The sequence below is a fragment of the Heloderma suspectum genome, chromosome 2 (assembly GCF_057233095.1).
Source record: "Heloderma suspectum isolate Gila_16-S chromosome 2, 16-S_ref, whole genome shotgun sequence".
In the NCBI taxonomy this organism is placed as follows: Eukaryota; Metazoa; Chordata; class Lepidosauria; order Squamata; family Helodermatidae; genus Heloderma; species Heloderma suspectum.
Window position 1 is genome coordinate 311,577,309 of NC_139459.1, and position 15,047 is coordinate 311,592,355.

Below are 15,047 nucleotides of genomic sequence, written 5' to 3' on the forward strand. Positions count from 1 at the left end.
GGACTTACTTCTTAGTAGACATGTATAGGATTGCACTGTTATTATATACACATAGGTGCTGGAGTAAAACAGATGACATTAGTGGACTGATGTAATTAATGGCTGTCATTTGAGCTGTTTGGTGTTAGAATTGACATGTGGATGTGAAAAAACTTTACTTTTTAGAGTTTATGCTACAGAGAAAGCATGCTAGTCATTTACGCTCAAGGACTGGAGGCAACATGCTGGGGAAAAACAGAACCCTCATGTCCCACTTGTGGATTTCCCAGAGGCATCTGGTTGGCCACTGGGCTGGAGTACATAAGCCTTTGGTCCCATCCAGCTGGGGGTCTTTTTAGGGTATTATCCATGATATTTCACTGTATCATCTTTTTTGGGTGGTGGTGGGGAACATTTGTAGCAAAATAACTCAGATAGTCCTAAAAACCCTCTGTTTGCAAATATCTGAATCGCTCTCCAAATGTGCTGTACAATTGCAATTTATTATAAATCGAGTGAGTGATTTTTGTGTGTAGTTCACCCCCGTCGTAGAAACTGCCAGCTCAGTCAGACAAAAGAAACCACATAGCCCACAAATATGCTGATGCCACAGTTTTGATCAGACCCATAATCCAGAGCTGAGGTGCTCTCTTATAACATTGTTTTAGACAGGTGTGATATTATGAACAGAACAAGTGGGACCTTCAACACAAGTTGCTGCTTGGAGTGCTCATGTTCAGGATTCCTGTCACTCTATTTCATTCTCTCTTCCCTATGGTTCTCCCTCCCGGAGTCTCCACTAAGCTGTTTTTTTCACCCTAAATATTTTTCTACCTCCCCCCGCCAGCACAAGCCTGCTGATCCTCTTGTCTGTGGATGGTGTTATGTTGGCTACGTCAAGACTAGCACATGGAAAACTGAGTTTGATATGAGACGCTTAATGTGACTTTATGTCAGCCTTCACCAACCTGGTGCCCTTCAGATGCTTTGGACTTCGACCTCCAACAGTCCCAGCCATCATGGGGTCAAGAATGCTGGGACATCTAGTCCAAAACATCTGGAGGACAGCATGTTGTGGAAGTCTGCTTGATGTGATATGTTGCTTCCTCAGGCTGCAAGATTGCATATGATTCTGTGCTTACAATAAAAGAATCCCTTTCTTTTCTTCTTCAGACAGAGTTTCTTTCACCCCAGTCACCTGGTTCTTTCACCCCAATCTTGTGTTCTATAAGATGAGTACAAATGGTTTGCAGAGAGCTTTGACTTATGACAAAGTCCTGTTTCTGAAGAGTGCCTTGCAGAATCTTTCTCACCTTTTCCTCCTTGCCATTCCTCCTTAGTTTGTCTTTGGGAATACCCACACAGATAAGAGAACTCTACAATTATATTGATACAATATAAAGTGTTTATAGAATGCATTGGCATGTGCCAGTAGGGGTAACTCTCTGAAAATGTGTAGTAGTTCATCAATGTGCATGTATGTTTTCCCTAACAAAGGAGTGTGAGTTAGACTGGAAAACGGGTTCAGGAAAAAAGGGCAAGGAGCTAAACACCCCCTTCTCTTCCAGCACTACCATTTTGATTCAATGTGGCACCTTAGGACTACTTTTAAAAAGAACTTGAAGTGATGGGAAAGCTGGTCATGGTACTCTATCTCATCTAGTTTGACTCCTAAATTCTGTTTATTTAAATGTGAAGCTGTTGCCTCCTGATTAATAGTACATGACATGTACTTAATTGTAATACATGTAATGGTTTCTGAAGAGAAGCATTAATTTTAAAATGAAATTACCTCATGCCTTCTTAAAAGTTCTATAGCAGGCTGATAACTATGAAATCCTATCTTCAGGATTATTCTGGGAGGAGTTCCTTGCCATTTCCAAAAGCAAATGACAGTGTCACAAAGAGGCAGGAACTCTGACTCTGAAGTATCTCCCCTTTTTCTTTCTCCTCAAGCTACACTAGTATCTTTTGGGTTCCTTCCTCTATGTTCTGACTTTCTGTGGCTTGTTCTGAATCAGTCAGTCCTCAATTGCCCTCCTTCTTCATGGCTATATGACTCCTGCCTACCTCCTGTGCCCTTCTAATTCATTGATCCTTTCCCTCTTACTCTAATTGTCCATTTATTGTAGATCAGAAGCCACCAGTCTGTACTTCCATGCTCTGAACAGTACCTAGCATATGGTTTATGTTGCTTAATAAATGTAGGGGTTATTGGTTGTAGCAATAAAACAAAAAGTTGTGAGTAACAGGTGTGGAATTGGGAGTTATTCATGGAAACCACCAATGATTCATAGAAACCTGATGAACGGCTTGCTGGACAATCAGTAGCATTTTTTTCCCCACCATAGTATCTCCCATCAAGGTATAACCAAATATAAGGAACCTTTCCTTTAGCAATAGTCAGCATATGTATATATCAAGGTAAAAGCAAGCAAACAAACAAACAAACAAACACGTTACTGCAAACATATGACAATTATTACATCAATTCTAATAGAGAGCCAGTGGTGAGAGTGCTGGACTGTGAGCCAGGAGACGTGGGTTCTTGTCCCCACTTGGCCATGAAGTTCCTTGGGTGACTTTGGGCCAGCCACTGAGTCTCAGCCTAACTTCCCTCACAGGGTTGTTGTGAAGATAAAATGGAGAGGAGGAGGTTCCTTGGAGGAAAAAGGGTGGGATATAAACGTAATAATAAATAAATAAATAAATAAATAAATCACAACAATGTTGAAATCAGTTTACAAATATCTTATTGAACATATTGCTTACAAGACACACACATAGCTGATTGATACCCTAAAGGTTTTAGGCTGCAATCCTAAACACACTTACTATGGAGTAAGCCCTATTAAACACAGTGGAGCTTACTCTGAGGAAACATGCATAGGATTGTTCTATAAAACTGAGATTGTTCTATAAAACATTACAATTTCCCAGACATGGTTCAGTCACAAAGATCAGAATAAAAAGGACAAATATTTTCACTCTTCCAAATATTGGACCAGATGATCTATAATTATTTCATTGCTTAGGAAATAAATCTTTTTTCATATCTGTACCCTGGATAAAGATGGGTTTAGCTGCAAATAGTCACAAACAAGTTCCAAGATTTTCCATCCCAACTAGTCTTTACTAAGTTAGGAAAGTTTGTCTGCTCCTTCACATTGTCAAGCAGTGGCAGCCATATTCCTAGAGTAGGGGTGCCCATGGGTGCCATGGTGCCTACTGGGACCTCCAACTGCACCCATAGAATCATAGAATAGTAGAGTCATAGAACAGTAGGGTTGAAAGGGGCCTACAAGACCATCAAGTCCAACCCCCATGAAGTTGTGCAATCCCTGCCCCCTTCAAAGATTTATTTTTAATACAAACTTTGAAAAACATTAGGGTGCCAGGATCATGTTCCTGCACCTGCTGCAGATCCGCTGTTGGTGGCAGGCAGAGAAAGAAAGAGTTGCTTTCGGGCCCCACCTACCTTCTGCCCACACCGACCTTTTCCCTTTGGTCTCTCTCTCCCCACACCCCATCTCTAGCCTTGCTGTCTCCCTAGCCCTTTTCCTTGACATTTCCCTCCGTTCCCTGTCTTTCTTCTTTCTCTCCACTCCTAGCCTCTTGTTTTGCACTTTCTCTTCCCTCTACCTTGCTGTTTTCCCCTCCCTCCCAGCCTCTAGCCTCACTATTTCTCTCCTAACCACCACCTCTTTAGCTTACATTTGACTAGCCAGGCCCCCCATGGCAGCCATTATGTGACTAGCTACATCCACCAGGGGAGCCATGTTGTGATGGTGACCACAGCAGTTTTTCAAATTCCCAACTGTGCCCACAGGTCCAAAAAAGTTGGGGACCCCTGTCCGAGAGAATTATGTTACCTCAGCCACACCTTGATAAATGCTCTGATATAGTACCCTGGACCTGTCTTACTTTGCAGGAAAAACAATGTATATGAATTCATTTCTGAACATCAGTTAAACTTTCCAAGGGAACTGCTCAATAAAGCTATGGGAAAGAACATATTTAAAGATGAAAACACTCTGGTAAGTATAATACATCACGTCAGGGCAGGACTTGTATCCTCCATATGATGATTCCAAGTCCAGCTGAACCGCTTAACAGTGTAATTTATTTAGCTCATATAGCCTCCTAGTTTCATGCTGTCTTAATGGAAATGTGCTCAGACACCCCATGAGATTTCAGATCACCTACACAGATTGGAGCCATAGACTGGTCACCAGCTACTAGATGTTCTGTTTGCATTTGCTGTTGTTAGCAAACCACAAATATCTCACAAAGGATTTGCTCAGTGTATTTGCTCTTTATAGAAGATATTCACACCATATTCCTTTTTTTAATGTATGTTTCTATTCCTCTCACTAGCAGAGATAAATCTGAAACCAGAATGGCAATATTATATACGAAACTCTCAGACTCTGGAAAAGCAAAGCTCAGCTCTTATGTACTCATCTATTATGATTTTGATGTCTGGGTTTTGAGAGGAGCTGATGATGATTCACCATTTTTCTTATTGGTGCTAACAATTCCAGAATTGCGAAATAAACGTATCACGAGCAGTAGTTTCACATCCACCATGTTCATATAATTTATATTCAGATTATGTAAATTATAAAAAATTGGAACATGCAGATCCACTTTGGCTCTTCAACTCCTGATATACTACTCTTGCAGCTTTTGATGCTGAACAAATCCCCCATAACTGATAAAAGTGATGGACAGGCTTAGACAGGGAAAGTGACTGTAATAACAGCATGCTTGTTCTGATTTCATCTTGCTGGACAATGCATTACGCGCAACACACAATCTTCCTTAAGCAGATAAAGGAAAACAGCAATTACTTTAACTTGTGTGCCTAGTATGTTAATAAATGCAGGGTGTGTGTGTGTGTGTGTGGGGGGGGCTCACTTGATCATAGGGAGAGGGATGAAGGAGAGTGAAAATGACTCTGTGGAAGAGAACTGATTGTCTTTGACGCTCTTTTTAAATGTCAGGTATATCCCCTTGTTGACTTCCCTTGTCCTGAGATCTCTCTGGCATCGCAAAGAGCTATTGCAGAGCATAACGCCACATTCACCAGTACATCGTGCATACTACAGCAGGTATATTAATTCTGCATTTCTCTACTTGATTGCTATCAACATTTTAATCCGATTAGGAATTTTGAGACCATAGCTAATTACTAAGGAACCCTCCCTCCCTGTCCCTGGCCTTCTTTCTCTCCATTCCTAGCCTCTTGCCTTGCACTTTCTCTTCCCTCTACCGTGCTGTTTTCCCCCTCCCTCTCTTACGTTAGTTGAACTCAACATAAACACATCCCAAAGTAGATGAATGCATCTCTATAAAATAAAACTTTCATATGGCCTTTCGAAGCAAATCAACCATTTTGCATATTTTAGTGGATTTTATTTTACAATTTCTGCTTCCCATTCTCCAACCTCGTTCTAGGGAAAGGCTGTGGCTCAGCGGTACAGCACTTGCTTTCCATGCAAAAGGTCCCAGGCTCAATTCCTGGCATTGTTTTGCTGGTGTCTGGAGGCTGTTTTGGGGTGGTTGTCTGAAACTTAATCCAGATAAGACAGAGGTACTGTGGGCTGGGAAACCAACTACCCTGGATGGAACTTCACAGTGGGTCTTAGATGGGGTTGCATTCCCCCTAAAAGACCAAGTGTAGGAGTCCTTCTGGACTCTGTGCTAACAGGGGAAGCCCAGGTGTCCAGGAGTGCATTTTACTATCTGGAGAAGTCCTTGCCTCAGTTATCCATGCACTAGTGATGCCCAGGCTGGACTACTGTAATGCATTGTACATGGGGCTGATTTTGAAGACTGTTCAGAAACTTCCGCTGTTGCAAATGCGGCTGCCTGAGTGTTGGTGCGGGTGAGGCAATTTGATTATATAACACCTATACTGTGCCAGCTGCACTGGTTACCACTGTATTTCCAAACCCAATTTAAAGTGCTGTGTTTTTTTTTACCTTCAAAGCCTAAAACAGTTTGGGACCCAATTACATAAAGGACCACCTTCACCCATATCAGCCTGTCTGCACTTTAAGATCAGCAAGAGAGGCCCTTCTCATTTGCCCACCTGTGAGAGTAGTTAGGTAGGTGATCACACAAAAGAGAGCCTTTTCTGCAGTGGCCCCACACCTCTGCCATTGGGGGTCTGCAAGGCCCCAACGTGGCAGGCTTTTAAGAAGGCCCTGAAAACATACTATTTTACTCTGGCCTTCCCCTGATATGTTTGCTGTTGTTGCTGTTTTTATTGTGTTCTTACTGTTTTTACTGTGTTTTTATTGTTTTTAATACCACATCCGTTTTTATTATTTGTTTTATTGTTCTACATTGCCATGGGAGTGCTCCTGCCTTGAAAGGTGGCCAAGAAATATTTTAAATACATACGTACATACAATTTCCAGATAGGACTAGAAAAACCTGTGCCTGAAACCTATGAGTTGCTGCCAGTCAGTGTCAGCTACTGGGCTAGATGGACCAATGTTCTGACTCAGTCTAATGCAGCTTCCTATGTTCCTGTGCATTCATATGGTCAGGATACATCAGGAAGCCAAATTCTTTTGTTGCCATAACAGTTCTTTGAAGGCACAAAGAAGCTCAGGTGTTGTTTACTTCTTTCTGCAGAGGAACATTCTGTCTTTGATTGCCAGACAACAGACAACTGGGGATGGCTACCTCTGACATATCCAGTTTATGAGCTTCCCTGGCTAGCTATTGCTGGAGATAGATGCTGGATGACATAGACCAATTTCCACTTTGCTAAAAATTATTCTATTTTATTATTATATAAAGATATATAAAGAGTGATGGTCAACGTCCAATGAGGATATGGCACAGAAAGAAGAAAGATATATTATATTATATTATATTATATTATATTATAGTATTCTAACATCTGTTATATAAGCATTAGGAGGAAAACCTCATTATTGTTCTCAGTAGGCTCTTGTAATATGAAATTGGGCATATAATGCCAGTGCATATTCACTTGACCAGCTATAGCTTTCTTTCATTAAGTGTTCTTTGAATTCCTGAATTTGTGGATAATTACAAGTTAGAGCTGTAACACTTTGTAATGAAAGTGGCATAATGCAATTCATAACTGACAACTCAGAGTAATAATCACCATTGTTGCTGCTGCTGCTGCTGCTTCCATGCTGCAGCCCTTTCATTTTGCAGGCTACAAGCAAACTTGTCCTAGCGTATTGTAAGAGCATGCTGCAGTATCTTCATTGCAGCACGAGGTGGCACCAGTAGTACAGTTAGCTCACTTATCCCTCATAAAGGCTTCATTCCCAGCCTCAATGTTAAAAGAATTTTGTAGTCAAATATTTTGACTAAATGTGTTGTTTTAACACGTTTACAACTGGTGAATAGACATGATGTCCCTGAAACTCTCTCGTTGCCAAAATATAACTGGCATACTACATCTGAGAGATTATGTTAATTATCGCAACCATGCTTAGCATATAGTCACAAGCGTTCAAGAGCCTGACATGCATTATCCCAATAATCCTTGCTATAACCCTGTAATGTCAGGCAGCAAGAATTCAAAACTTTAGACATGAATATCGTACTCTGCACGAACAGGGGCATCATCAACCTATCAGAAAAGGCAAAGCAAATTTAGACAAAGAGCAGAAATGTCGTGGATATATGTGGAAAAGAAGGAGTCATCTTAAGGATTTTTTGGAAATGCTACTCAGTTAACTAAGATGATCATTATTCAGCAAATTTAACTTCTCTGTGCTTTAGAGGGGCTAAAGTGCTTACTCTACAATATTCATATTTTAATCTGTCCATAGACTGACAGAATTCCAGCAGTTGTAATGATTGGAAAATTGAGAAGAGAATCCAAAATATACAAAAATATACTAAATGTATGGCTCAGACCAGGGCTAGCACCAGCAATGGTACTTTACCATAGACTTGGTGCAGTTTCCTGCTGTGCTGCTGATGCAGCATGTCTGCATGTCACACACCTATATATGTTTACTCAGGAGTAGGGTTGGGTGAGCACCAAGGTGCTCACCCCCAACATCAGTCGCAGCCCTTGAGCATTATTGTTGAATGCTCATTCAGAACCCCTCAAAGCCATACCCCCAGAGAAGCCATACTCCTCTGGAGTTCTGACTGGTTCTGACTGAAACCTGGAGCAGATTCACCGCCCCACTGGCATCAGAGCCACCAGTCTCCACTGCATACTCCTAGTGTTTGGCTGTAATCCTTGAAGGGTATAGTAGGTGGCCAGTCTTCCCTGTCCATCTCCCTTTCCCCAAGGGGTGAAACAACCTTGGGCAAGAGGATCGCATGTGATGGAAAGCTCCAGGAAAGATGGGAGTAGCACTGAGTTTCTTTTCCCACCAGGAATGATAGATTGGACTTCAAGCTCTGTCGTCTCTGGCAGGAAATGATACTTGGAACATCTTTCCTCATCTGGGGTGATGGGGCTTTTTTTACAGCTCCACAATCCATGGTGGGAAAAGAAATTTAGGGCACAATCGTATGCAAGTTTATGGCCTGCTTGGACCTATGGCCTGGAGTAGAGCCTTCCGTGTGGTGGCTCCCTTTCTGCGGAACTCCCTCCCTTTGGAGGTCAGGCAGACACCAATATTGTGTTGTTTTCAGTACCTGCTGAAGACTTCTGTATTTCAACAAGCCTTCCTCAACTGACCAGCCATGGTTTTTATTGGTATTCTGTTTTTTAAAAACTTTTAATATGGGGTTTTATTCCTTTTATCTTTTATTATTCTCTGCTCTGGAATCTGTTTAGATGTGGAGCAGTATATACACGTTGTAAATAAACAAAGAAACACATAATTAAAAATGTTTAGATGAAAAAAGTCCTCCAACTGCCATGCTGGCTGGAGAATGCTGGGAGTTGGAGGACTTTTTGTCTGTCTAAACATGCATAAGATTGCGCCCTTAGAACGTTATTTTCCATTGGAACAGATACTCATTGCCAAAATCTGAGCAGGGGCGTTTGCATATTCTAGCAACCCTGTGTTGAATGTCAGATGGACTTGCGGACCATTTTTTAACTCTTTGGGGAATTAAATTAGTGCAAATTTGCACTTGTCCTAATGCTCACTTGCGCTAATGCACATTAGTGCTAATGTGCACTCATGCAAGTAGGACGAAATTCTTATACTCCCTAAAAAACTCAGATTCCATCAATGAGCAGACAATAGAATGAAATACGCCTGACAATCTGCGAAACACAGATGGAATGGATTTAACAAATTCCGTACATCTCTACTTCTGAGTGTACGTGCAAAAGATCCAGTTTTGTGGACTAAGCAAAATCCACTTGTTCCACTCCATCCTCTAAATGCTAAGGGGAAGAGATACCAATTGTAACCCACACACTTACCTTGCTTGAAAGTGCTTTCAGCATTGGCAGTAGAAACCCAATAAAAGAAGACATGCAACTAGCAACTGTAGATGGTAACTGACAATATCAATATAGAATTATGGTATGCTGAGTCTTTTTGCTTTTGCGGGTTTTTTTTTGGGGGGGAAGATAATATTTGTTGCAGGAAAATACAGTGAAATGGAGTTTTCAGGTGTATATTCATTTTGCATTTAATACAAAGGGTCTGCTCACATCAAAGATGGCATAAATAAAAGCAAAGAGCTTTAAAACAGCCTCTGACATCAGCCTTTTCAAGTCAGCAGCACTCTGCCTCTTAAACACATTGCATTCCCTCTCTGTGTTCAAGGGGAACATAAAAGTGAAACAAAAAACCTGAATGTAATATTTTCTAAATAGAAAATCAAACCAGAGGGAATGCAGGCTGTTGATTTATCCATCCCTCTCCACACTGCAGACCTCTGTTGCTGGAATTAATCAGATGCCCAAAACTCTGCTTGTCTTGTAAATGCCACACAAACATTTCTCTCCGTGTACCCAACTCTAAACCTGTCTGCAATCACCTACACCCTTCTTTCAGAGACTGATATATCAACTGTTCTTAATTAAGCTCCCTGTGTCCTTATTAAAAATACTGCCAGGCTGTAACAGTAAGGACATCATGGCCTGCTTATCTGACCTGGTTGTGTCCAACTAAAACAAGGGTTTGGGGAGGCTGTGATCCTATATACACTTCCCTGGGAGTAAGTCTCACTGAAGTCAAAGGGGATTGCTCCTGAACAGACATGCACAGGATTGTGCTGTAAGGACACTTAAATTGTAGCATTGTCCAATCTGGGGGGCTTTACACAGCATACTATCATGAACACAGGAAGCTGCCTTTTATTTAGTCAGGCCGCCCACTGGTCAATCTAGCTCAGTATTGTCTATGCTGGGGAACATGGGCAGGAAGGTGCTGTTGCACTCATGTCCTACTTGCAGGTTTCCTGTGGGCAGCTGGTTGGCCCCTGTGTGAACAGAATGCTGGACTAGATGGACCCTACGTCTGATCCACCATGCCTCTTCTTAGGTTTTTTTGCTGTGCACAGATGCACATTTCTTCCTCTTGCTGTTTCTTCCGCTCTGATTAAGACAATGATGTAATGAACGCACAAGGGTACTTTACCCATGCACTACAAAATACGTGTCTTCTTCCACACACAGGAATCATGTCAACCAAATCCATGTTCATGTGGGTGGGTGGGGGTATACATCTAACTCCTTGTTTTGATGTTATGAGAACACTCTTGTAGAGGTCAGGTACATGCCTATCAAATAACACTAGCAGTAATCCTTAGCAGCTGGCCGAGTAAAGCCAAGCCGAGAGATGAGCAGCACTGCAGCCATTCTGATGATATTCACATAGTCCTGTGCACTTGCGCTGAGGCTCAGACGCTTCTGTGTGTCAGTCAAGTAGCTCCCCTACCTCACCTGTCCTTTCAGATTGGGCCTTTTCACCTCTCTGTCTGAGACAAAGCATATGATCAGCAGCTTTACATGCTCTCTCTTGTCACTACACCATGCCACTTCAGACTGCAGGCGAGGGAATCAAAACACACACACACACACCTGTCTGTCCTGTCAACATTAACATGTCAGAAAGCTCAGCTAGACCCACATCCCTGGCCTGAATGTTCATTTTGTATGCGCAAAGCATTTCCTGCGCCTTTCTAAGGGTGCTTTTGAAACAAGAGGAACGGTTTCAGATGGGTAGTATGGGTCTTTTCTGTGGGAAATAAATGCAGCATGAAGAGGCCATCACATGTGATATTTCATATCGTTTTGTTTTTTTGCCCTCAGCGACAGACCATTGAGCTCATTCCTGTCACCGAAGTCCGCTACCAATATGCAGAGAAGACGTACCTTTATTATATCTATGGGACAGAGAACAAGGTACATGCCCTGGACTATCCAGAGAGGTACTGCTGTGGTTGCACCATCATCTGACAGTGGAGTGCTTTGCAAGGAGGGTTCCTAGTACAAAACAAGCTATTGCTATGGCTAAATTGTCTACATGGGGGTGAAACTGATCCGCCTTTAGTGCTGGTGAGAACAAGATGTAGCCTTTCATTATCTTGCCTGTCCAAAGTAGGCTTCAGAAAGCACAGTAATCATAATCTCCCAAATATGATTTATGCTACAGTTTCAACTATTATTAGTACTGCATCTCTTTAGATTTAAGCATCTGCAACGTAGTGTCTAGAAAGAGCAACTTTAGGGGGAGAACAAGTGATGGAAATAGAAACAACTGCAGAAAACCCTCAAGTAATGTACATGGAAAGACATTTAAACTGAATACAATATGTTGATTGATATTTTTTTAAAAAAATAGTTTGGGATCAGTGGAAGGTAGGGATGGATGAAGCTGTCAATTTTTGGCTTCTCTCAGTTTTTTATTTTTCCAATCTGAAGTTTGGTTTGTCTTGAACTTTGAGAATTTCTCAAGTCTTACATTCGGTTCATCGCAAATGCAAAGTTTTTTTTTTTTTTTAAAGTTTGCATGAAAATTCATAAGCATTTTTGTGCACATTCCCCCCTAATACATGTATTTTGGTATGCATTTTGCCTCATATACACATTTTTTAATCAGTTTTCCTAATAAAATGCATATTTGAACATTATTTTCTCGAATATATGCATTTTTATACATTTTTTCATTGGAGACTGCCACTGCAAAATTTGGAAAAGTGCAAATTTCAAACTGAGTTTCAGTTCACATACTGGTTCAAAAATGTAAAATTAGGTAAGTTCACATTAAAATGTGAAATGAACAAATTTCTCCTCCTTCTCTACTGGAAGGTTATTCAATCTTGCTCAGAATCTTTTTAATGTATAAAGAAATATGTAGCATGTACCTTGTTTTCTGAAAGCTTACACAAAAATACACATATACTGATGTGCTAAATTATAAGCTGGACTTTAAAATAGTTTGTGTTAGTAGAGTGTATTACATTGGGTACAAGGGATTTTTATCTGAAGACAATTATATATAACAATTATTTCTAATCTTTCCTATTGCTATGCATAATGTTCCACTAGAGCAGGGGTAAGCAACCTTTTGGGCCATGGATACATATGGCAATTTGAGAAACCGTCCTGGCACCATCACAAAATGGCTCCCATAGGAGGTGTGGCAAAAGACATGTAACCAGTCCAGTAGATGGAGTACAAGGCAGAGGTGGGGCTCAGTCCCACAAAAGACTAAACAACTCCTTTGAACCCACAGGTTTCAGCACCAACAGATACCTATTTCACAGTAAGAAAAATGCAGTAAGAAAATGTGTTAATTTTTTAAAAAGTGGGAGGGGTAGGGCACTTTGACAGGTGCTAAGAAAGGTGCCTGGGGGGTGAATTAGTGTCAGCAGGGACCACATTGTCATACTAGAGTAAGGGACAGACTACAGTAGTAGGCAGAAGGGGAGCATCATGAGATCTACCTGCATGTAGTTTCCAAATGGTTTTTATACACACTGGAAGCCAGAGTGGGCAAATTTCATACTGGATCTCAGAGACTAGCGTGTTCTAATGGGATGGTGTGTGTTCCACTAACTGGACGGATGGATCTAGGAGAGTGATGTTCAAGCCCTGTTCCTCCTATGTACAAATGTATTTATGCATAAAAACAGTTTTCTCTGAATAAACATATGGCCAATTATGAGCCATTTCTTCAGGAAAACTAGGTGTTAGCACTAAAACTACTTCTGTGACTGTCCCAGATGTGTCACAAAATGAATCATATTTATAATGTGTGAATCCTCCTTACCTTGTTTACCCGTTATTTCAAGCCCACCTTGTTTATGATATACAGGAAAATAATAAATAATGAACAGAATGCTTATTGCTCTGCTTATTGTGTTTAGCATAATACCACACTCATTCACCAACTGCTGATTCTTGGCACCATCCATGCATAAGAGGGAGGTATCAGCAGAAGTACAAAAACAACTTTAGAAAAAGCCCTAAGGCAGGGGAGGGGACCAAAAAACAGCCCAATGAGGATTATGTATGCTGGGATGATAATGGTTTGGGTAGGGTGGGGTTGGGGGGAGGCAGTGGAAAACCAGGGGGAGGGGGAAAGGAACCAGGGGAGGGGGAGTAGAAATTGGGAGTGGCTGGAAACCCGAACCAAAGCTCTCCGCATTGTGACTTTTTGTTGCAGATCCGACATGCTTTCTCCCTGTTTCTGACTGAGCAAGACATGATTTTCTACAGAAAATACACTTTTGCTCATTTTTATGCAGGAGAGCTGCGATTAATGATCTTTTTAGGAAAGGACTGGGACCATTCCTTTTGAAGTTTGACCACTAGAAGGAGGTAGTGGCAAAAAAATGCATGTCTTTTATGTTTGGTAGGAAAAACACCAATGACAGTGCTGGCTTTACAGAATGTCTGTCTGCCTGCGTATGTATCTGGATTGTTCACTGGCTTGCATTTACACTGGAAGTCAGGCAACTGCACACTTAACGTGTTTATACCATTCTTCCTCATATGTTTGTCCTGGGTGTTACTGTGTGATCCACAACATGCAGAAACAAATTCAAGGAGCCAAAGGATTAGAGCATATAATATGTTGCAAACCCAGAATTTTTTTAAAAATTAAACGGAGCTTTTTAGAGAGACCTTAAGCCAGGACTGATATGTGCAGAAGTGCTTGTTATTCCCATTTCTAAAACTGGTGGATGTTTCTTTGAAAAGGGTCCCTCTCACATGGAGAACCACACTAATGAACACTGTGCCCGCATGGACCGGCTTAAGCTTGCATACACTCAGACTCAGATGAAAATAGGGTCGAGCTTGTAAATCTCTTTTTCTCATGCTGCACATCACCCTCTCTCCATTATTACACATGCTGAAGGCCTGACGTTGTCTGGTTATGGGCTAGATACACATTCTGAAGATAAAGCAGGGATCTTTTGTTCTTCAAATAGGGTTCTTCTATAAATCACACCTTCACACGATTCTTTTACAAACCACTTATTGGCATTAGGATTAGGGTGGACACAAGTCCTACTCCACAGAGGACAGTCCTCTATTTGAAGGCCTGTCCATTCCAAGTCTGGTTTCAAGGTTAAGAATCATAAGGGAGAGCAGGAACCATGAAGTTGCCCATCAATGCCAGGCACCTGGGCAGCAGACTGAGCAAGCACGTGCATCACCTGGCCAGAGTTTCCCAACTGTGGTGAGGTGCACTGCATGTCTATTTAAATTCTAGTAATTATTTCCAAATTTGAATCTACACGTTTACATTAGCACAGGCAAATGTTATGCAAATCTGTGTCCTCTTTTTTTCTCTCTTGTGTGTGTGTGATGAATTTCCTCTTTTTTGGTGATGTGTAAGTGGACACCCCAGTTAAGATGTGATAGTAAGATAAAGCTTCTATAACCTAGCATCCTATATTTATTACATATTCGGCAGATTACTCCTTTCTTCTTTCATAAACACAGAATAATACCTCTTTACTATCTAACAGTGCAATCCTATGCTTGTCCACTCAGAAGTCAGTTCCACTGAATTTAATTAAACCTAAGCCCAGGTAACTGTGTAGGATTGTACCCTAAGAGAGCAATCCTATGGCCGCTAGACACTGTGTAGACAGCCATAGGATTTTTTGGTTTCTGGGAACCAAGTTCG

At 41.3% G+C, this 15,047-nt stretch overlaps 1 protein-coding gene across 1 annotated transcript in view; it reads left to right on the forward strand.

Annotated features, from left to right (window-relative positions):
* Positions 1-13,224, forward strand: part of LOC146354975 (protein SSUH2 homolog) — a 33,941-nt gene extending 20,717 nt beyond the window's left edge. The window contains exons 9-11 of the mRNA XM_084832494.1: positions 3,911-4,016; positions 4,986-5,093; positions 11,216-13,224. Of these exons, the coding sequence (XP_084688620.1) occupies positions 3,911-4,016; positions 4,986-5,093; positions 11,216-11,362 (361 nt within the window). The 3' untranslated portion in view covers positions 11,363-13,224. The remainder of the gene's footprint in view (positions 1-3,910; positions 4,017-4,985; positions 5,094-11,215) is intronic.
* The last annotated feature ends 1,823 nt before the right edge of the window (positions 13,225-15,047 follow it).